General features: G+C 51.0%; 4 protein-coding genes across 4 annotated transcripts; 1 reads left to right on the top strand and 3 right to left on the bottom strand.

Annotated features, from left to right (window-relative positions):
- Positions 1–1,310: 1,310 nt before the first annotated feature.
- On the bottom strand, positions 1,311–4,458 carry SAPIO_CDS5144 (GTPase activating protein; the record flags this gene model as incomplete). Its single annotated transcript, XM_016787533.1, has 3 exons — positions 1,311–1,670; positions 1,738–2,854; positions 2,939–4,458. 3 exons carry the CDS (start codon positions 4,456–4,458, stop codon positions 1,311–1,313), a joined length of 2,997 nt encoding a protein of 998 aa, XP_016642864.1.
- Positions 4,459–11,830: 7,372 nt separating this feature from the next.
- On the bottom strand, positions 11,831–14,581 carry SAPIO_CDS5143 (Dil and ankyrin domain containing protein; the record flags this gene model as incomplete). The annotated part of the gene is made up of 4 exons (XM_016787532.1): positions 11,831–13,345; positions 13,413–13,814; positions 13,906–14,282; positions 14,434–14,581. The coding sequence occupies 4 exons, from the start codon at positions 14,579–14,581 to the stop codon at positions 11,831–11,833; spliced, it is 2,442 nt and encodes an 813-aa protein (XP_016642863.1).
- A 701-nt stretch (positions 14,582–15,282) lies between these two features.
- SAPIO_CDS5142 (Allantoicase) lies at positions 15,283–16,455 on the bottom strand (the record flags this gene model as incomplete). The annotated part of the gene is made up of 2 exons (XM_016787531.1): positions 15,283–16,265; positions 16,356–16,455. 2 exons carry the CDS (start codon positions 16,453–16,455, stop codon positions 15,283–15,285), a joined length of 1,083 nt encoding a protein of 360 aa, XP_016642862.1.
- Positions 16,456–18,142: 1,687 nt separating this feature from the next.
- SAPIO_CDS5141 (uncharacterized protein) lies at positions 18,143–18,960 on the top strand (the record flags this gene model as incomplete). Its single annotated transcript, XM_016787530.1, has 2 exons — positions 18,143–18,293; positions 18,350–18,960. 2 exons carry the CDS (start codon positions 18,143–18,145, stop codon positions 18,958–18,960), a joined length of 762 nt encoding a protein of 253 aa, XP_016642861.1.
- Positions 18,961–20,609: the final 1,649 nt, after the last annotated feature.

The raw sequence follows: 20,609 nt of genomic DNA, 5'->3' as shown, positions 1-20,609 counted from the left end.
CCTCTAGTACATACGACCATAGCTCGCAGAATATTGAGGGTCCCGTCCGCTCCCCTGTACACAAGCTGCGAAGCGCCAGACTAGTAGTTGGGTCGGTGACGACCAGCGAATCCCTGGTGTTGTATGTTTTTTTGTTTCCTCTTCGTTTCTTTTTTGGTCTTTCTGGAACTGTTTGTTTCTCTGGTGAAGTGGTTTTCAACAGGTTGTGGAGAGTGATTTGGTGATTTGGGTCTTAAAGACAATGTCGATATGAATGTCCAACTAGCGCACCAACGAGTTTAATTGAGGTCTCCGTCCATCTGTGATTCAACCAGTTCTCTCTCCAGGCTTTTATCAAGGTAACCGACGGGCGGTCACACGTACCTATGACACACCCCGTCCGGCGAGAGAACTGCACCACAAGAGGTTCAGGGGTGGCTCGAACGACCTCGACGAAGCCTAACAAGAATCCCAGTGCAGTTCCTTGGACTCTGCTCGGTTTCTGGCTGCTCCTAGTGGACAAATAAGAGCTAAGATTGTTGCCATCGTGTATTGATCCTGTTGCCCTTTCCGTTTCCCCCAAAGGATACCCTCTGTCAGTGCTCCCCAACGTCACAGAGCCGGTCACCAAAAGCAAGGCCTTCATACCACCAAGGACAACTTAATACACTCTCAAACAGGATCACGAGTAAGAATACCAATTGATATAGCACAGAAAAGAAGTTGGGTATTAAAGGAGTGGAATAACCAACCCTTCTGCACCTAAGTTATACAACCCTCCGCCATCGTTCCCAAGCACTCAACCTCCAAAACCTCTTCAGTAATCCTATCATTCCTTCTTTTCCTTCCCTAGTACATGTACCCCTCATAATAACGTATATTACCCTTCACCATGTATGTCATCCCTTCCATTTTTATCGTATTTTGTTTAACCGCGAGCCACCCTTTCTAAGGATCATAACCCACGTCTTGCTCTGCAGTCCTTCAAGGACAAAAGGGAGCGATTTTTCTTTTTGAAAAAAAAAAAAAAAAAAGACGAAGACAAAGGAGAGATAAAGTCGCCGTATGGCAGTGTTTAGTGTTTACAAAGAGCAGAAAACAGGAGACATATGAGATTGAAAAAGTACTCGACTGGGTATGATGGGTATCAAGAATGGCCGTAATAGGACCAGAATCGCTCGCAACCGCAGGTAAAACTCTCAAACAGCAACGCTAATAAAGGCAAAAAAAGACGAAACGGATGAAAAGAGACGAAAAAACAAGACAAAGGAGATTGATTATGTCGCCCTGTCAAGGCTGTCCCCTGCAGCAGCTTAGGAGAGGAAGAGTGCTCAACCCTTCTTCTTACCATTATACTTCAGCTCGGCTCTCGTCACCTTCATTAGGAGGTCCTCATCCTTAACAGGAATCCATGATGTGAGGACTTTCATTGTGTTGTCGAAGTCTGAGTCGAGGATAATCTCGCTCAGAGCATCTATAAGGGCTGCGGCGGAGGCATGCAAAACATCCAGCCGCCCATCGTCCGACTTGGATAAACCCGCTGCCGAGGATGGCGAACCTTTGGCAAACGGGCCACCGAGTAGCAGAAAGACATCCCAAACTCTTAGTTGCGCAGGGAATGGGATCGATAGGTTGAAAAGCGTAAGGTACCAGCGAGTCCCGAATGCGGTGGTGTCAATACCCAAATCGTTCTAAGGAAGCTGTTAGCTATCTCGTGGACCAAGAATGCTGCTTCTTCTTCTTGTCCTTCCAACTTACGAGCTTCTTGGCAACGTCCTTTCCGGCCAGCCAGCGAGTCTCGAAATCCTTGAGACAAGCCAGCAGACCCTCGAAGCCAGGAGGACGGTACAACTCCTCCAGTCCACGCAGCTGCCACATGCGGACCATCATAACAAAAGCCTTCTCCTCGTCAAAATAGCAGAGAAGCGTCGCCGCCAGCGAGGCCATGCCCTGGACGTAGCCAATCTCGCTAAAGTAGAGCGCTACGGCGTGGAGGACCCTGAAGAGCAGTCGCTGGCCACCGCGGTATCGGCGACGGAACATGATGTGCTGGCTAATGGTCCGGGGAACATCCAAGTCGATCTGGCCATCGTACTCGCAAGACTCCTTCTGCAGTCGGTGAAACTCGGCAAGAAGATGCTCTTCGGTCGGCGCATCCTTGTCCGCCTTGGCGCTCGTCGCGAGGAACGAGTACCACGCGGCGCCTCGCCACCGATCGGGAATACCCTTCCACGTGCGGTCGATCAGTTTCGGATTCTTGGTATCGAACTCAAATTCCATGCCCTCGCCGTCTTTTCCTTTCTTAACCACTCTGGCCATCTTTCGCCACTTCTCCGCCCTCTCCCATTCCTTCTGCTTCAGTGCTTCGGAGAGCCGCTCTGCGCTCTCATCTTCGGTAATGTGAGTGATTCCTGGGGTGTGCGTGAGCATCTCGCCAGCCTCATCGGCCCACCGGCGGTCTCTATTGTGAGGGAGCAGATTTGCCGCCTGCCTAAAGGTGGATATCGATGAGCGCCTCGAGGCCACCGAGAATTCAGATGCTTGCGTGTGCAGAGATCTCGCGGAAACCTTTCTATTAGGTACGCGGGCGCTATTGAGCTCGGAAGGGTCCCGCTTCGTCAAGACATTTCTCCTCCTAGAAGTTGTTCGTCCGCGCCGGGAGGAACTGCCGGTCGGTGTGTTCAGACGATGAGATCGAATGAAGCCATATCGGTCGACATCAGCGCCGTCGACATCCTGCCAGTCTTCAGCACCGCCGGCAAGCTCATACTCGCGCCTGACTAAGTCGTGCGGCCGGGCTGAAGAGTCGGCGGATGTTGAAATACGATGAGTTTGTTGAGTTGACGGTCCTGCTTCGGCCACGCTGCTGGGGCTGCTGTCCACAGTAAATAAGAAACCCGAAGTTAGCCTTCTATGCAGACCACGATTGAAAATTCCGGGAAAACCAAGGAAACCATACGAGTCATGCACCTCCTTCTCAATGGGGTCTTCAGGGGTGGGTGCAAGGCGCTCTCCCGTCGAAGACGGAGGGGCTCCTAGCTCCCAGTTGAAGTCATCCCCAGCTTCATAGAGCGATCTCACCTTTACAGACTCCCGCTCTACATCTGCAGGGAGAACGCGAATGCGTGGCATGGCCTGTTGAGGCTGTTCCGCCGACTTGTTTGCAGCGGCGGCGTCCATCTTGGTCGATGTGGTCGCGTCGTTCATCTTGCTTTTGGCGGCTGAACTCGTCGTGGGATGGGGAGCGTCGCTGTCGGTTTCTGTAGTCGAGTTATCAGGCATATTTTCGCCAGAAATAGCGCGTTTTCCGCCGAACATTATGCTGCCCCTTTTCGAAAAGGTGACATTGGTCATGAAATCATCATCAAGGAGGCTGTCGGTTGGAATGGAGATGGAAATAGGTGCGAAGTTGGTGTCGGGAGTGCGTGAGCTGTGATTGGTGGCGGGGCGTTTCGGGGATGGTGGTGGTGGTGGTCCGTGTGGCGCTTGGGCATCGTCGTGATTATTATTATTAGCTGCCGAATCTAGTGAGGATTGTCCGAAATTTGGCCCTTTTTGCCCAATGCGACTAACAACACTGTCGCTGCTTGCATTCCGCCTACTTGAGGGTCGTTTCGACAAGGAAAACATGGTAGAAATGGGACTTGTAGGTCTGGTCGTCGTATTGATATCGTTGCTGCTCTCACTGCCCCTAGGCATCTCCGTTATGCTCTTCTTTTTCAAACGATTCGATGCACCGACGCGGAAACTAAAACTCCTAACAAGCCTCCGCTGTGGTGTCGTCGTCGTCGTCGTCGTCGTCGTCGGGCTAGTTAACTTGGGAGAATCGAGGGAATTCTGCAAGGGGTCTTGGGGCAGAAGAGTTCGCGAGGAAAAGGGGGCCGGAGCTGCAGCAGGGTGAAGAGGCTCCGGTTGCGTGCTTTTATTGTTGGGATTGTTGGTGTCACACGAAAAGCGCTGGGCGTCTGCGAGGAGCTGTTCAATGGTCCTGGCAGAATCATCACCGAACACGACGAGCGACTCAGCGAGATCGGGCTGTTCCACAACTGCAGGTAGCACAGAAGATTGGTGAGCAGATTCTAATCCCTCCTTTTCGTACAAGACCGGGGTGTCAATCTCCTCTTCGTAGATGGTTGTGGCCGAGGACGCGGTGCTTGAGCCAGAATCCCTCTTCCACTCTTCGCCGCTTTTGGTCGAGGAAAAATCACTTCTTAAAGCTGGATGCTCCTCAGCGGGAGGCATGGGAGGTGAATGGCCGCCTATCAGAAATGGGGTTGCAGGATTCGACGAGGTCGTACGCGTCGAGATTGAGGGTGACCGCGAGGGCGGGTTTCGGGGGGCGGGTATGGGAATGGGAGGCTCTGCCTGAACGGTCTGCTCATATCTAAACGCGACAAGGCTGGTATCGTCCCTAAACGGGATCAAAGACGATGTCCGGCGTTTTGATGAGCGGAGGCTGGAAAATTTGGGGGCCGACATGGCAAGTGCGGATGGGGGCATCGGGCTGATAATTTGTCCCTTCGAAGCCGGGGTGCCGGCTGAGCAGCGCGATTCTATTCGGAAAAGCTGTCTTCGGTGGTTATCGGCGATTGGCAGTCGGTCTGGTCGGTGAGCTTTGGTCGGGCTGCTTCGCCCGGCTTGGTGTGGATTTTCCTCAATGCAACGGTGGAGCTGGACCCTTGACGCTTGGGCAGACAGGGTATGATGGGGGAGCTGTTTGGTTGCTGGTTCAAGTTTTGAACATTAGAAAACAAAAGAATTCAAGCTTCGCAGTATTCAAGAGAGAGAGACATTTGGCGAAGGATAATAAAAGGGGCTAGACGACATTAATCGGGTCGGAAGGCACGAGCGAGGAGATACCAAAACAAATACACAATGTGGAAAGAGGTTTGTTTGGGTTGGGCGCGGTTGGGAAGGAACGAATTACACGACTCCCAACTCCAATCATGTGTAAGTGGAGTGGGGGAAGTCGACAGTGAAAAGGCGGAAGGGAAGGCTCGACCAACAATAGAAAGTAACAATGAAGATGTGAACAAACCAGCAGCCAGAAGCAGAAGGAAATGAGAAGGGTGAGGGAAAAGAAAAATTAAAGAGGGTAAAACTCACCAGATATGAGGCGGTCAGAAAAGTGAATCCGTCTAGGTCGAGCTCTGCTGACGAAGGCCAAGGTAATATCGACCGCACAATGCTTGGATATGGTCGGGCAACGAGGGCAAGCTTAGAGGACGGAGTGCTGATGAAGCTGAGCTATTCCCACCGGAGTGTGTCTGGGGTAAATGGAGATTGGACTCAAAAGAAGTGCAGAGAGATCCGAGAATATTGGATCTTAAGAGCGGGAATGTCTGAAAGTAATAAGACGGGGAGAGACGGGGAAGCGGACGAGGCCGAATGAAGAAGATGGATGAGGAAGAGCGAGACAGATAAACAAGGCCAATATTGGTACGACTCTAAGGTCTTGGACCAGGAGAGAAGAAAAAAAAAAGCTCAAAGGGAAGAGACAGGCCTTTGAAGAAATAAGAGGGGCAGAAACAAAAGAGGTAAAGAGAAAATTGAGAAAATTGAGAGAATAAAGAACAAACGCGAGACAGGGCCAGGAGATGGACCAGTCGTGTTGTCGTCTGCGTTTGGTCTGATGTGGTCCAATTCGAGCTTTGTTGGTGGGCGTTGGGTTGAATTGGAGCAAGGGGACGTCGACGTGTCGACGCTTCTGTCGTTTGTCCCGTTTTTGCCTCCGCAGTTTGGGACCTGTGATTTAATTACTTGCAGGAAATAGGCCCAGCAAGTCGGGGAAAGGGTCCAACTAATGAGAACGAGGGCAGAATGTTGCTACCAGAGCAGCAAGGCCAAGCGAGTCTGGGAGGAATCGAATAACATCGATTTGATCGAATTCAACCTCCAAGGACCTTGTGGAGGACGGGTTGATTAAATTGTGGGGGGATGGAATTTCATATACTCCTTCTGCCTACTCGGGGCGGCCTGTGATTACTTGTTCGTGCTTCTTTTTCAGTGTGATGTGAATATATATTGTTTCCCTTTTTTTTTCGTTTCTTTTTTCACCTGTTTTCTTTTCTCAGTTTCCCATTACTTTTTAGCCCTCAACTTGAACCTCTAAGCATGTAACATATTTATTGTAGTGCGGAAAGAGTTCTTCTGACTTGGTCCTCCGATGTTAGCTGGGTCCCGTCTTGCTTTTTGCACCACACAAACACAGACACATCGTTGGTCTTGCGGCATCCCAGTTTCCCAATGCAACACCGGCTCGGTACTTCGTACATAGAGTACAAGTGACTACATGTCGACTTCCATGGACTTTTGGTACATGCAATTGTGGATTCTGTTGGTGCGTCCCCACTTCTTCACCTCTCCTTTGGTTGTACCATCTTGTACTCTGCAAAATGTAAACCGTAGGTAAAGTGCTTGCTTCCTTCAGCAGATAACCAACGGAAAAAGCAAACTTGAACAATCACTATCGTAGTCACTCGAGCAGGCGCACCATGCCTAGCCTAGATACTGATGTGTGCTTCAGAAACGCTTGACCACCGACGGTGTGACTTACAAAGTATACTGGGCCAAGGGTAAAGGCTCATCTCCAGAGAAGGCGCGCATTTTTTTGCTCCGCCAAAATAATTTCCTCGGCTATCAACTGGAATCCTTTTCTCGTGCCATTTCCCTAATGCGGAAACATACCTGGTTTGAACAGGAGGGAATGCGGAGAAGACCTAGTGTAATCCTGCACGCACTCAAAATGGACGGAGGAATCAGCGGCGGAGAATAAAATTTTCATCAATCTATCTACACTATCCATCCCCCCCTCCGAGGCAAACTTGTTGGTATTCGGCGGGGAGCCGTGCGGAATGGTGTCTCCAGTTCTGACCCAGTCGTTGTTCGAGGATTGACGAGCGACGATAACTTAGGGGTCTGTGATCCCTGGTTCCAGGGACTCATGTGACGATTCTTCCAGAGTACTACCAAGCGGTGGGACTCACTCAATTCATCAATTCAATGCTGGTAACGGGTTCCGGCCCCAATTCAGTCCCATCATGTGGTATCATCAAGGTCTGGTCTCCACTGTATTCGCGGTGAGCAGTTCCAAGGGCAAAGGAGAAGAAGAAAAAAAATTAGATATGACCAGGCAAGCTGACTAGGTGTGGTTTACACCGTTATGCAGAACGGATGATCTCGCATACTGCTAGAGAAGCGGTAATTTGCCCAGTGATCCGTGTACGCTGCTCTGAGCGATTTTGCAGGAATTTGTTTGTGTGTACCGAGGTAGATCATTCTACAAATTCTACGCATAATTTAAGCAATTGCAAACGGGTCTGATGTAAACGCTCACATCTCGGGCCATTTCATGGGGCAATCGTAGGGCAATCGGAGGGCAATCGACAAGAATCAGGTTGCTCTCGTCATTGCGTTGTTTCCAAGGAAGACATGGTGATACCAATAGTACATGTTTCGGAGTGACGATAGTTAGGAGAAGGAGAAGAGAGACACTCAGAAAAAGGCCAAGAAAAAAAAAAAAAAAAAAAAAAAAAAAAAAAGAAAAGAAAAGAAAAAGAAAAAGACAGAAACGCAGTTTAACGGAATGTAGCCCCATCAGGCGAGTACCTGCTACGGTAGACAAAACAGGGAACAGGGTGTCGACATGGAGCCGGAGGAATGATGCGCGAAAGAAAACCAAGCATGGTCCCTGAGAAGAAAAAAACACTACTCCTTCGTTCTTTTGACACTTCGTGGGAGGCTGCCACGGCAAAAATCTGAGCTGTCGTCGTCGATTACCCCTGACAGATGCTGCAAGCCACAAACTCCCAAGTTCGTCCGATTTCTCTTCCTAGTACCTCTGTATGCCTTGTGAAGGATGATTTCAACGTTCCGGTTCCGGTATGTGGTGAACCTGTCAACCTGACTAGCCACGTATGGATGCTCGCCCATCACGACAAACTCGGATTCAGACTGGGGAATTAAGTGGGGATTTCGCACTTTAGATCCCTGTTCGCTGGCAACACTAACAGTTTTCTATGCCTCGTGAAGTGACTCAAGTCGGAAGAGCCACTCAAGCGGGCGAAAGGCGAACCTGACCGATCTTCACGGTACAAGTCTGGAGGTGACCGGGCTAGCAGACACGCGACGAGGCACGAGAAGTAACCCCCCAGACGCGGCTCTGTTCAATGGTGTCGCCACCCCGGGGCTTTTCCTCGTTGCATATCCGCTGCATGGGAAATAATATAACAATCGTCTTGCCATTAATTGATATCTCACCTGAAGGACCATGGCACAGACGGCGGACGAAGCGAGTACGGTGCAGCGACCCTATAAAGCTGGGACTCTCTAAATTGAGTTGATAATGCTCCAGATTAAGGGTGCCAGTCCGGCCCGCCAATCCCCGGCCCCAGACGGCTTTACCGATCTATCGGGAGGGGCGGAAGGCTGATTGCTTTGGGAATAGCTTGAGCCGACAAAAATGGCGGGTTTTCACCGTGTTTCCTCCAAGTTCATGTACGAAGGTGAAGTATTAGTGTAGACATTCAAGTCCCTCCATCCTGCTTCTCACGCGGTGCAGAAGACAATGAGTACTTCGAGCATCCATGATGAATAAGTACAGTACTTTAAGCCTGCGTGCTCTCTGGGAAAGAGCGGAGGAGTATAAAGTACCTATACAAAGTGGTTCAACAACTGCGAAGTAGCCAGGCACTTGGTACTTCATTGATGTACCTCGCGAACTAGCCAAATTGTACACAGGTAAACGACTTCGCAAAAGTCGGCATAGCTTCCGGTTTACACTACAGAACATTCCGGAGCTGGAGGTCGCATACGCCCGCTCACTGGCTGCAGCGGATGTCCATCACCATCAGAGCAAAAGTGATGCTCTTCAGCTGGATGCAAGCAACCCGAGGAAAAAAGACGGGCAGAATCACGTTAAATTCATGCCCTCCATATTATTAGCAGACACACTGAGCACGAGGGGTTCTGCAACCAATAACGAACCTCACAGGAGCTGATTCTGGTATCTTTTCCGGGTCGATGCAATTTGATGCCATTGATCAATTGACCATCACATTTAATCAGAGACCGTTCCACAGAATCCATGTGATTCTGCTGCCATGCTCTGCGTCCCTTGCAGTCGATCCCGCCTCCTTCTTGAGCCCACCGCTCCTAACGCTCTCAACGCAAACGCCCTCCGAAGACCCTTGCATCAACGTCCAGATTGACGTGGCCATTTAGCCAAGTCACCCGACAAGGGGGGAACCGAACTTGGACCCCTGCCTTTTCTGACTTTCTTTTCTTTTTCTCTTCTCTTTTCTTCTCTCATCTCTGTCGGACCCGACGAACAAACGAGAGAGGAAAAAAAAATCGAGGGTTCAACAGGGATCACGATCGTTGGATCGGGACCCTTGTCTGATGCACCTGCCACTGACCGGCACACGATGGACGTTGTAGTCCGATGAAAAATTGGATTGCTTTTTTTTTAATCTCTCTTTTGCTTCGTAGTCCGTCATACCATCCTTTACTTCGTTTTTCGTAGATTTCTTTCCTGCGAAGTGCGTTGTTCATGTGCTCGACTTCTCCTCGAGGCTGTCGCCCATTTTCCCATATTCAGGAAAACCATACTCGGTTACGCCAGTGAACCTCGGGCAAGCCATCTCAAGGATTGATGCTAGGGTCTCCATTGCCTCTTCTGTCTCCGCTTCCCTGTTCCTTGCTCCTGTGGGGATCGTCCAAATTTGGATTGTCACTCTCCGTGTTCTGTCAATTTTCCATCATCCCATCTCGAAGGTCCCTAGCCTTTCTCAGTCCCTTGAACCCTGTTCGGAGGGCTGAAGTTATTCAAGAAAAAAGCAAAGTGATCGCTGTAGCCCACAGCCCGGACCCCGAATAGTAACAGCAAATGTCGACTGGGGTGGGCATCCATCGGGATCGGACGTTGTTCTATCAAAGTGCGTGCATGCAATCTTAGCTGTCTTCCGTTATTTTTTTTTTTCCCCTCTGGTCCTTGCGTTGTCGCCTATCTTCGACCTTTTCCCTTGGTATCTACGATTCCCTCCGGCGTCTCTCCTCCAGACGACACTGATACTGTCCGCCTGCTGCGTGTCTCTCATCTAAACACCACCATTGTCAGAACCATTGTCAGGGCCAGGAGACCAACCAAGACGCTTCGGAGTTCATCACGGGGACCATTTCTCCTACAGCTCGTTTTGATCTTGATCTTGCGTAGTTCCAAAACACTCCGGAAACAATCTATTTGCTCCCCCAAGTCGCAGATTGTCTCAATCTCATTCCCCCCATCCCACGCTTAATTACTTTTACTGTCCGTCTTCCGTTCCCAACGAACCAGTGGAGTAGCTGGCTATAAAGATCAATAGCGTCATAGTGCTCCCCGAACCCTTCTTCCGTGTTCAATAGCAGGTGTTTGTGACCAAATCTTTCCCCTCAGATGCCTTCCCCGTACATACCAGAAAACGCCCCATTTCCCCCCTCGGAGAGCAAGACATTCCGATACAGTCCCCGTGCTCTCTGCCAAGGGCAGGGCAAAACTCCCGCTCATCTCCGAAGAGTTTCGGTCTATCACAAAGTATTGAAAGAAAAACGAAAAAGCTTCACACGTGCAACCGAAAAGAAAAAAATGTGCCACGGGTGGTCCTCCCCCGTCCTTTCCATCCACGTAGCCCTTCGTCGGGCTCTGCCCTCGAAATCAGGCTCCACTATCCCGCAAAACCGCCCAGGTTCTCTTCCGACTTACACCAAACATTGAAGCCTTCACGGTCGGACTCAGATCCTTTTCACAATCCCTGCCACGAGAAGAAGAAAGAAAAAAGCCCTCCAGACCTTAAAATCCCTCAGAAAAATACCATCACTCTACCAAACGAACAAACCACCCCATCTCAACATTGCCCTCCATTCCTCCTCGTTTTCCCCTGGCATGCCACATATCTGCCCTACGCTACCCCTCGTCCCTTGCAGCTTGCAGCCAGCTTGCAGCCCCATCCGCGACATCCTACTGGAACCAGCTAAGCACCGACTTCACTAACATCTTTCCTCCGCATCACACGTGTTCTTCCTCGCATTTGTGTTCCCCACGGCTAGCCGAAGATGGAGAGAGGGAGAGAAAGAGAGACGGAGAAAATAATAATCTCTTTTTCCGTTCCATTCTTGGACCAGTAGAATCCTTTTCCCTTTTTCGAACGGGCTCTGGGGAATATTTTCCAAAAAGGGTAGTAGTAGAAGAAAAATCCCTCGAGATTAGGCATCTATGATAGGGCGACGAGAAGTTCGTGCCTGAAGAGAAATCGGATGAAGGAATGTTACAACGCATTAGAAAGAAGCTAAGAAAACCCCAATGGTAGAAAATCGAAAAGAAGAAGGAAAAAAAAAAATAATCTAATGGCTCAAAGACAAACGACCCTCTTCCGCCTGCAAATCCGAAAATTGTTTGTTAGAATGCAACATTATAGTAATATTCTCTGATGTTTTCGTCTCGAATCCCCGTGATTCCTTCGTTGTTCGACCAGTTGGCCTCGGGCTAGACATGGGGGAGCATCTCGCTTCTTTTTTTCTCCTCCGTGTTGGGTATTCTTTCCTATTTCTTGCGCTTGCCGACTGATCGACTGTCTCCCCAGGGTCGCATTTCTATCGTGGCTCCTCTCTCGTCCAAGAGTTCTCGTTCGGGTCGACGCATCTCACTTAAGCCGTATCCGAGGCCAGCCCGTCGTAAAAAAGTGGGAAAAAAACAAGAAAGAAAGGAGAAAGGGAAGAAAAGTAGTGGGTAAACGTGACAAGTTCAGACAATCGTTTTTTCCTCTCCCTCTAACCACCCCCGGATTTTCTTCCCAGCCTCAGACTCTATCCATTCTATCTACAGCTCTTCATTCTCCCAATCCTTCTCCTCAAACATAGGTCCCTTCCGCGCCCCGCTCACCTCCAATTTGGCAAGAAACTCGGGAGGCACCGTAGGAATGTACTTCCTCTCCCTCTCGCGGTTCATCCCGCCGAACCCGGCCCCGTAGCTCACGAGCATATCCGTCACCGATGGCAGCGTGAACGGCAGCATGAGCGCCGGGTCGAGGAGTAGATGCTCCTGCGGTTCGTCGTCGCTATCTTCGTCGCCTCCTGCTGGGTAGTTATTGTCGTTATTATCTTGTGTTGTTTCGCCTGCTTGTTGTTGTAGTTCTAGTTGTTGTTGCCCGTTTGAGGGCTTGGTCGGCGTCGCCGGAGCGCTCCGGCTTCTCCTCTTCTCGCGCTGTAACGCCTGCTCCTTCTGTATAGCCTCAAGGTACTGTATCGCGCTCTTAGGGAGGCCCTTCTCACCAACTTCAGGCCTGTAGTGCTTCGCCGCGTGAAGAAGCTGTTGCGGCGTCAACCGCCTAAGCTGCTGCAATGTCCCCACGAGCGCCTCGAGGTCATCTGCGCCGAGCGACGAGAAGCACTGCAGCCACTGCAAGAGTTGGATCACCGGCTCAAGGTGCCTCCTCGACGCCTCCATCGTGGTCTCGCCTGAGGCCTTAATGTCGCCGCCCTCGTAGTGCTCGGGCTGCCTATTGTTGACGCGTGCCCAGTCCTCCAGGATGGAGATGTTCATGCGGATCTGCATGGCTTTCGTCCGCGCCAGGTACTTCCTGTTGGACATGATGCGGTTGAAGAGCTCAGCGCCGAGCCAGTACACGAGCTGCGAGATGATCTGCGCTGTGATGACCGAGTGGATGTCGTACAGGTCAAGGACGAAGAGCGTGGACGAGAGGAGGGAGGTGACGTTGCGCGGCGCCGGCTTCGCTCGCTGTTTGGGCGAGGGAGGTCGGAACCGCCTTTCTATCGGCTCCTCTTTCACTTGGGTCTTTCGCTTGAAGATCTTCCATTCGTTTTGGAACGTGATGTCTTCGAACCCGGGAATAGTCTCGTGGTCGAGCATGGCGGCGTCGAGGACCTTGTCCATACGCCTCTCGGCATCGCGAACAATGAGGATAAAGATCTCATTGATCAGCTCCGCGAGTTGGGCCTGGAACTCCACCGTGGCTTCGACGAGGCCTACATCTTTCTTCAGGTAGTGTAGTAGGAGCGTGGCGTTCGACATCCAAAAAGCGAGTATCGTCATGTCCCATTGATATCTCTCTACTACGTCGTTGATCTTGTCCATGGCCGTGATTAGCAAGCTCGCTAGAAGTTCTGGGCTTGCATGATAGTGTGCATATCTCGCAGAAAGAAAGATCATGTTGGCGGGTACCGGCTTTTGCGATGGTGACCGCTGAGGCGTCATTTTCGTAATAACGATATCCAAGATGGCGTCTAGCTCGGACTCCTGGAAAACAAACATCTGGTCGTGGTTGCATCGTGTCCAATCGAATTCTTGTTGATCCTCTTCGAACTCGTCGATAGGCTGTTTTAATGTTTTAGTTAGGCACCTCGTAGTGAGGGTTGGCGGCGGACGAAGTGTAACACCTTACCTCAGGCTGGTCATCTATTCCAACATTTCCGAGATCCACCTCCAGATCACGAGCACTATCCATCATTAACCGTGTCCGCATCTCTTGTGCTGCCATTTCCTCTTCGAATCGATCTTGAGAGAACCCCGGCCGATAAAAGTCGTCCGTCACGCCCGCCGTTCCGAGGCCGTAGCCACTATCATGGAGGTAGTACGACATGTCGCTATCGGGAGGCACAAAGTCGAAGGCTGTCCGTCCGGTCGATGTCTTCTGCTCTGCAGATGCTCCGTGATCGAGAAGAAGCTTCGCTATGCCTTTGTGGCGATTCGTCATGGCCCACATCAGTGCCGTCCACTGATTCCGATCTTGCTTGTCGACGTCGGCGCCGGCATCTACTAACGCTTGAACGACACTCTCGTGACCCTGCCAAGGAAGGAGATTAGTTAGGCCGCGATGCGCTTATCAGGCGAAGGGCATTAAAAGGGGGTTGAGAGTGGGGGGACTTTTGACTTACAAAGCAGCTGGCATAAATCAGAGCCGGTGTTCCATCTTCGTCAGGTGCATTTACGTCTACAAAGGCTCTCGCCTTCCCATTAAGGATTTTCTGGATTCGGTCGATGTCCCCATTGCTGGCAGCCATATTCAAGGATTTTTGAAGCATTTCTCGCTTCCTCTCTGCGGGGATCTTCTCATCGGATGCAAGGGTATCTTCGTCTCCATAGCCGGGGTCGGCGGAATGGGCAGCTTGCGCAGCGAGCATCTCCATTAATCTCGCCTCGTTGCTCATAGGGCTGCGTAACTCGTCATCGGGGTAGGTCCTATCGTTGAGCGAAAGGTCCCCAAAGTCTAGTGGTTTCGCCAACATGGGGGACGTGAGGAATTGTGACTGTCCTAAATTCCATGATTTATGTCAGCTCTCCGCCCGTTTTCGTCATTTTTCCAAAATCACTCTCCCTCTCGTCCTCCGAGATCTTCCCCGTGCTGAGAAGTGGGGAGCCTCATCTCGATCTGGATCGTCTCCAAGGTTCGAGTCGCGACGCACCTTTCCACCCATCGTACATTTCCGTCTCGGGCAGTAGTATTGTAGACACCACCCTCCGGTCGTCTAGCGATTTGGGCAAGTCATCGGGGAGGGTTATGTTCTTCTTCCCTCCGCCATCGCCGCCGTCGGAAGCAGCACCCAGATCCATGGTGGAATGAGGGGCAGGGGGATTCGCTGGGCTGTTCCCCCCCTAAATCATTAGGCTTTGTGGTAGGTGGTTGCGAGGTGCCAACTTGGCAAATAAATATACAACGGTTAGCTGTGTCGCCTCGCCAGTGTCTTTGCGCTACGTCGGCGACGATATGGCTATTGTTCGGATGGGATGTTCGTCGCTGGTTGTTGGGAGTGGTCGCGTGGGGTTGTCGTCAGGTCGGGAGTGTCGTAGTGTCGGGTGTCGAGGTGTCGTGGGAAGTGTTCTATAATATTACGTATGTTCTGGGGACCGCGAACAGAGCGATTAATCGAGCGGAAGCCGAATCGATCGATTGATTTAATTGATCATTTTGTTAGCCACAAGGGGTTTGTGGCTTGGGTCGGCCTCAAACAGATCCGCCCCCCACAGAATGCAACTGAAACTCCCAAATTTGGTGGGACTCTCCTCCAAACAGTGGGAAGCAGGCGGCCTAAACTAGCACGGTGAAAGTGAGACTTAGCCACATTCACCCCGCACCCACACAGTAATATCAAGATTGATGGACACTCGAGAATCAATTTGATCCTTTCCGATTCAACAAATAGAGCCCATCCTTCACGGCATCTCATATGGAGGCATTTCGTCTCACCATTCTCGCTCGACACGATGAGCCTTATTATATAATAGATGGCTAGCTCATACAGGTCTCGATACTATCACGGCTTAATCTCTCTCCTGCCCAACACTCTCAGTCTCTTCACCCCACCATCGGGGATGATGACGAGCTTTACATGCGTGACAGCTCCCGTGGCATCGCCCTGTTTGCACTCGAATTCATGCTCCTTATCAGGACCGCACTTTGAATCCTGAAGAATCGTCTTCCATTCCTCCTCCGGGCCCGGTTCCGATTCGCCCTCCCAGCTAATGACCTCAATCCTGACCGCCTGGGGGAAGTTGCCCCTAAAGTGCGCCGTATCAACAATCACCTTTTGCACGAATCCCGGGGCTCCAAGCCTCACAATAACCCAATCCGTATGGCCCTTTGTCCTTGACCGTGCCGTTTCCCACCCATCACCCATATCCTTCCCTCGCCCCGGTAGCAGCAAGTTATCCTTCTTGCTGAAATGCTGATCACTGCATGAGACGGCAACGGCTCCGTTCTGAGCCGCCGCAAGATCGATAATGGCGTTTTCATCCTCGGGAAACACGGGGATGGCGTGGCCGTAGAGATGAAACCTGGCAATACCGCCGTCCGGATACATGTTCAGCCTCACGTGCGTGTACTGCTTCTCTGTAGGCTTGTTCAGCTTCCACGCGAACCTTTCCGAGGGCCCGCATGTTTGAAGCCCGAGGATGGTTTCCCACTTTCCTTTGCTGCCTTTCCAGGAGATGACTTCCTCGTCATCCTGGCTGAAACAGCCCTCGACCGAAATGGCGGGGGCGTGGTTACCGGAGAAGTAAGTCGTGTCTACCTCAACACCCTCTACGGTTCCGGAGGCAACGCCGAGCTGGATAACAACCCAGTCGAATTCCTCGGGGTTGTGACGCCTGGTTTCCCACCCGTCGTACCAGGCTCCGGTGTAGACCATCTTGCCAGGTTGCCTGATTGGCGGCGTAGGAGTTAGGAGATTGGTAGCTTCGGCGAACCATTGATCGGAATAGGCGAGGACTTTTCCACCGATTGCAGTTGATATCATGTCTAATCGTAGGATAAGGATCATGTATTAGTGAATTCGGGTGTCGGTGCGGAGTCTGGGGCTCTTCGTGAAGGTGTCGCGTGACTACTAACCAATACAGTGGGAGCGGAACGTCTTGTCGATATCCCCTGGGGCGATTCGGTTGGCATCGACATTGTCCAGTGGGTAAGAAATATCATCAAGTACGGACATATTGGGCTTAGATTCACAAGCAGGTGCGGATGGCTATATGGAAGGGGACGAGGATGGATTGGACGTGGCACTACTTCGTAGTATGAGAGAGAGAGTTACCTAGGAAGTAAGAAAAACGTGAGGCAAAGACGGGCACCGATGTCCGGAGTACACGCATCTCGAATATATGTGTCTAGTGGGGACTCGCTTTGACCATAGCCATGGCCAACGCCGATAAACCCATCGGCCGATCCCGATGGTACCCTTTGTGGCCGAAAGAAGTTTGATGATAACGACTTGCGCTTGAGAGCTCGGCCGGTGCTAGTCCGATTGGAACCATCAGCGGCTTTGCGATAGGACATGGGCGATTTTGATTTGTAGGCGTCTATTAGCTAATAGGACAGCCGGCACCAACCGGAGCTGTAGCCGGTAGCCATGACCGGCAACGGTCTAGGCCTTCATTGTTCTCTCGAGTTTCAATGCAATGCACACACGCACACCGCTTGCTCCACGGGTGCTGCTGGTCGTACTTAAGATACTTGAAATCACGTCGTGGGTTAAGAGAAATACAGGTGCAACATGCATGGCTTGTAAAGAGAGAACCCCAGGTGCCAGTGAAAACTGAAGTAATGAAGCTTGAGAAAATCACATTGTCACAGCACGGCGGGAGACTAGAGATGGTCGCCATCTCTTGCGACTTCCCAACTCCCGTTTATCTGAGTTCCCGAGTCAGTAGCGAGGCTGCATGTCCAGAGAGACGCCCCTGCTTAGGGTTTTAAAGGTTACTGAAACCATTTGAATAAAACGAAGAACCGCCCCCCGGACGGACTTTTGCGCGATTGGTGTTTCTCTCACAGGCAATTGATGAATTGTGTCACTCTGCCTCAACAACAGCTCCTGACCTGACATTGGTGCAACTGACGGACACAAACAAACTCAACAAGTTGATAATATCTTGATTGTGCAATTGTGTACTCTTGCCAATGCGTAACCAGAACGTAACACTGGCTGATTCAGCATGCCCAAGATAATTGATGACTTGCTCCAAGTCCTGAGGCACAACGTTTGAAATCAAATCAATTTGATCATTGATGTTCTGATAAACCAATGTACCTCCTCGCTCTGAACCCGGATGGACCACTAAAATGGCGCGAATTGTCAGCGCCAGCCCCCCTGCCGCCGTTTTTGGGCACCTTCCCCTTCTATATTACCCCACCATCCCGCCGAATTGCGTCAATCTGATCCGGATTTGCTTAAGCATATGCAGCTTTAGTGTAGCTTCCTCCGGGAACTCACAAGATGCCGAGAACAACTGACATCTCCGCCGACTCCATTTCCTCCACTTTCCACCTCGATCTATCATGCTACTTCTCCGGTGTTCATTTCCCTTCTAGCGAGATAATATCCAATCGTGATTTTCGGTGAAAGTATTTCGGGATCAAAAACGAAGCTCTCTCGATTGAGGACCCGGGCAACATCACCAAAGCTTGAGAATACGCCGGTCCGCGTTAGATTTGTTGTGGACTGAGTAAGCTCCCCGCAGCTCGTTTCTCGACTGTCCGCTCAACGCCTTTCGTCTCAAGTCCGTGAACTAATTTCGAAGGCCCCCCGCAAGGTATCGAGCTCGGCAGTAATCGACTCTAGTCCACGTGTCATAACAACTGCTGTTTTCTTTATAATAAGAGCTTGTGAAGCTCCCATCGCAACAATGGCGACCCCAAATGGCACAGAAGCAACCCAAAACCCAACCCAAGAGCCAAGCTCCCAAATACCGGAAATGGAGCCTTTACTCGGAGGTCCCAGAGCTGCTGGAGCATTGCAACGCGACGATTCCCCAATCTTTGCTAACCTCTACATCGGTATGACCGCTCTTCATTCTCAATTGCTGGTGCCTGGAAGCTAAACCGTGGGTCAGGGACGGCATTTCTTGCACAACTCGGTGCCGTCGTCCTCTTCACCGTAATCTGGGCCTTCATACTCCGTCGTCCCTGGATCGCTTTCTCCGGTCATCCTCTAGCCCAATCTCTGTTGCTGGTCACAGTGATCCAAGCCATCCTCATCTTACAGCCAACGCACACCCCCGATCAGAAACGCACCGGCGCGCGTATCCACGCCGCTCTCCATCTCATCTCCTTCCTCTCCCTCATCACCGGCATCACCGTCATCGAATACAACAAGCACGTCAACAAACTCCCGCACTTCCACTCCGCGCACGCCTACATTGGCGCCGTTACTGCAGTGTTGCTTCTCCTGCAGTACGCCGTGGGTTTCACCATGTGGGCGACGCCTTCGCTTTACGGCTCCGAGGAGCGTGCGAGGTCTATCTGGAAGTATCATCGGTGGAGCGGATATCTCTCGCTCGTGCTGCTTCTGGTGACGGTGGCGAGTGCTACTGGTGTTCCGTTCGTTGGGGAGGATATCGGGATTAAGTTCTGGTGGGTGTTTGGGTTGTCGGTCCTTATTCTGTTGGGGGTCATTCCTAGAGTTCACCTGTGGAAGTTGCTTGGACAGCGTCGCCGCTACTGAGTTTGAGAATGTTGGCTTTTGGAGTGTCGGGAGAGGGGGGTTGTAGCTTATTAGCGGTGCTGCCTTGGACACAAATCAGCGGTGAGACTGAAACGCTTATCTGACTCTCGTGTTGCGGTGATGAGAGCATGCAGGGAGTAAAAGTTGGGTTTACTCTGTGTTAATTTGGGAATTTCTTGAGAGTATTAATAGGAAAGAGTAACAGGGATTATAAGAATGAGACTTGGTTTAATGGTTGTCAGGAGGCGTTCCCGAGATATACGATAAGTATCGGACTTTCAGCATGAATATATATCTACGAATCTCAACCACTTAACGATGGAGCTGAAGACTGAGACACACTCGGTAGCTACACACCGCCGACCGCCGATCTCCATCCCGAAAGGAATTCCCGCTAGAGCTCAGCAAGTAGTTTTTTTACGTCTATCCCTAGGATAATATCCAAGGCAATTCGTATAATTAGCCACGACCGTGAACTTACCCTAGAAACAAGACCCAGGGTCTACCCTTAGAGCTGGCGGGGGATGCTCTAAACTTCCTGGCGAAAACGGGCTGGAGTAGGAGCTTTGGATGAGCGAAGGCCGAGGAATGCATCACGGTGCTTTCCGGTCGAAGCCTCGGCGCTGTTGAGACCAGGATACAAGACGCCCTCGCATTAATATGGAAGGACAAAATAGCGAAAGCCGCTCTTATTTCGCCCTTCGAGCTCAGGCAACTGCTTCTGAGGGTTGAAGCTGTGGACTGAGCTGTACCCTGAGCTCTGAACGGACTGGGAGAAGCTAAGAGTGGGCTCGACTAAAATATTCCCTTGATGTCCGCCCTCGGGTATTCGCATCATTCCCGCTCTCATCAAGCTTCTTCCAAAATAGTCCGCTAGACTTACTCTTCACACCTAGGACAATGCCGTAAATCTGTTTTTTCCAACCGGGACAGATTGGGTAAGGTTATATTACTGTTATGGGGGCGCCAGCTCTTCCAGTCGTTGCAACTCACCACCGGCAGAACTCACCGTCGCAGATGTACTCATCGTCACGGCTGGCTAGGGCAGTACTTAAAGGATTACAGTTCCCGCCGGAACATCTATGTATTGAGAGAATACTCATCATCCTTTCTAACCATGACTACTGACCATTGTTCCATACTATAACTACCGACAGCCGTCGGAACTGGTGATGATATTTCTAGCCACAACAGTACTTCCATTACTTATAGCATCCGTCGTAATATCTACACGACGCGAGCGTGTAAGTCTACTCAAAACAAGAATGTAATATCGCCTACGCGGGCTCATAAGGGCTAAGTTGCCATATCCTATAAGCACTACACTGTAGCTCGAGCGGATAGACTTAAAAAAAAAATAAAGAGAAGTTGAGAAAGGCTTTGCTTTCGAAAATGCGTAGATCTAGGACATAATGGGGCAATACTCAGCGATTACTCCGTAGCGCGTATGTCACAACTCGGCCTTGCCCGTGTGCCGTAGTTCCGTTGCAGCAGTGGTGGGGAGTCTAGCGGTAGGGGAAGTTGTCGAGGAATCAAGCTTCTTCGTGAAAGCCTCTTTGGGCTCAATACCACCTCGGGATTTCCGGGACTAGATTCGGGCTGCTAAAAGCGGATAAGGAGACGGAGCACGAGTATCAACTCCACCAAGC

The sequence above is a fragment of the Scedosporium apiospermum genome, assembly GCF_000732125.1.
Source record: "Scedosporium apiospermum strain IHEM 14462 chromosome Unknown SEQ_SAPIO_0097, whole genome shotgun sequence".
NCBI classification, from domain to species: Eukaryota; Fungi; Ascomycota; class Sordariomycetes; order Microascales; family Microascaceae; genus Scedosporium; species Scedosporium apiospermum.
Note: the sequence above shows the minus strand (reverse complement) of the source record. Positions and strands in the feature narration are given on the sequence as shown.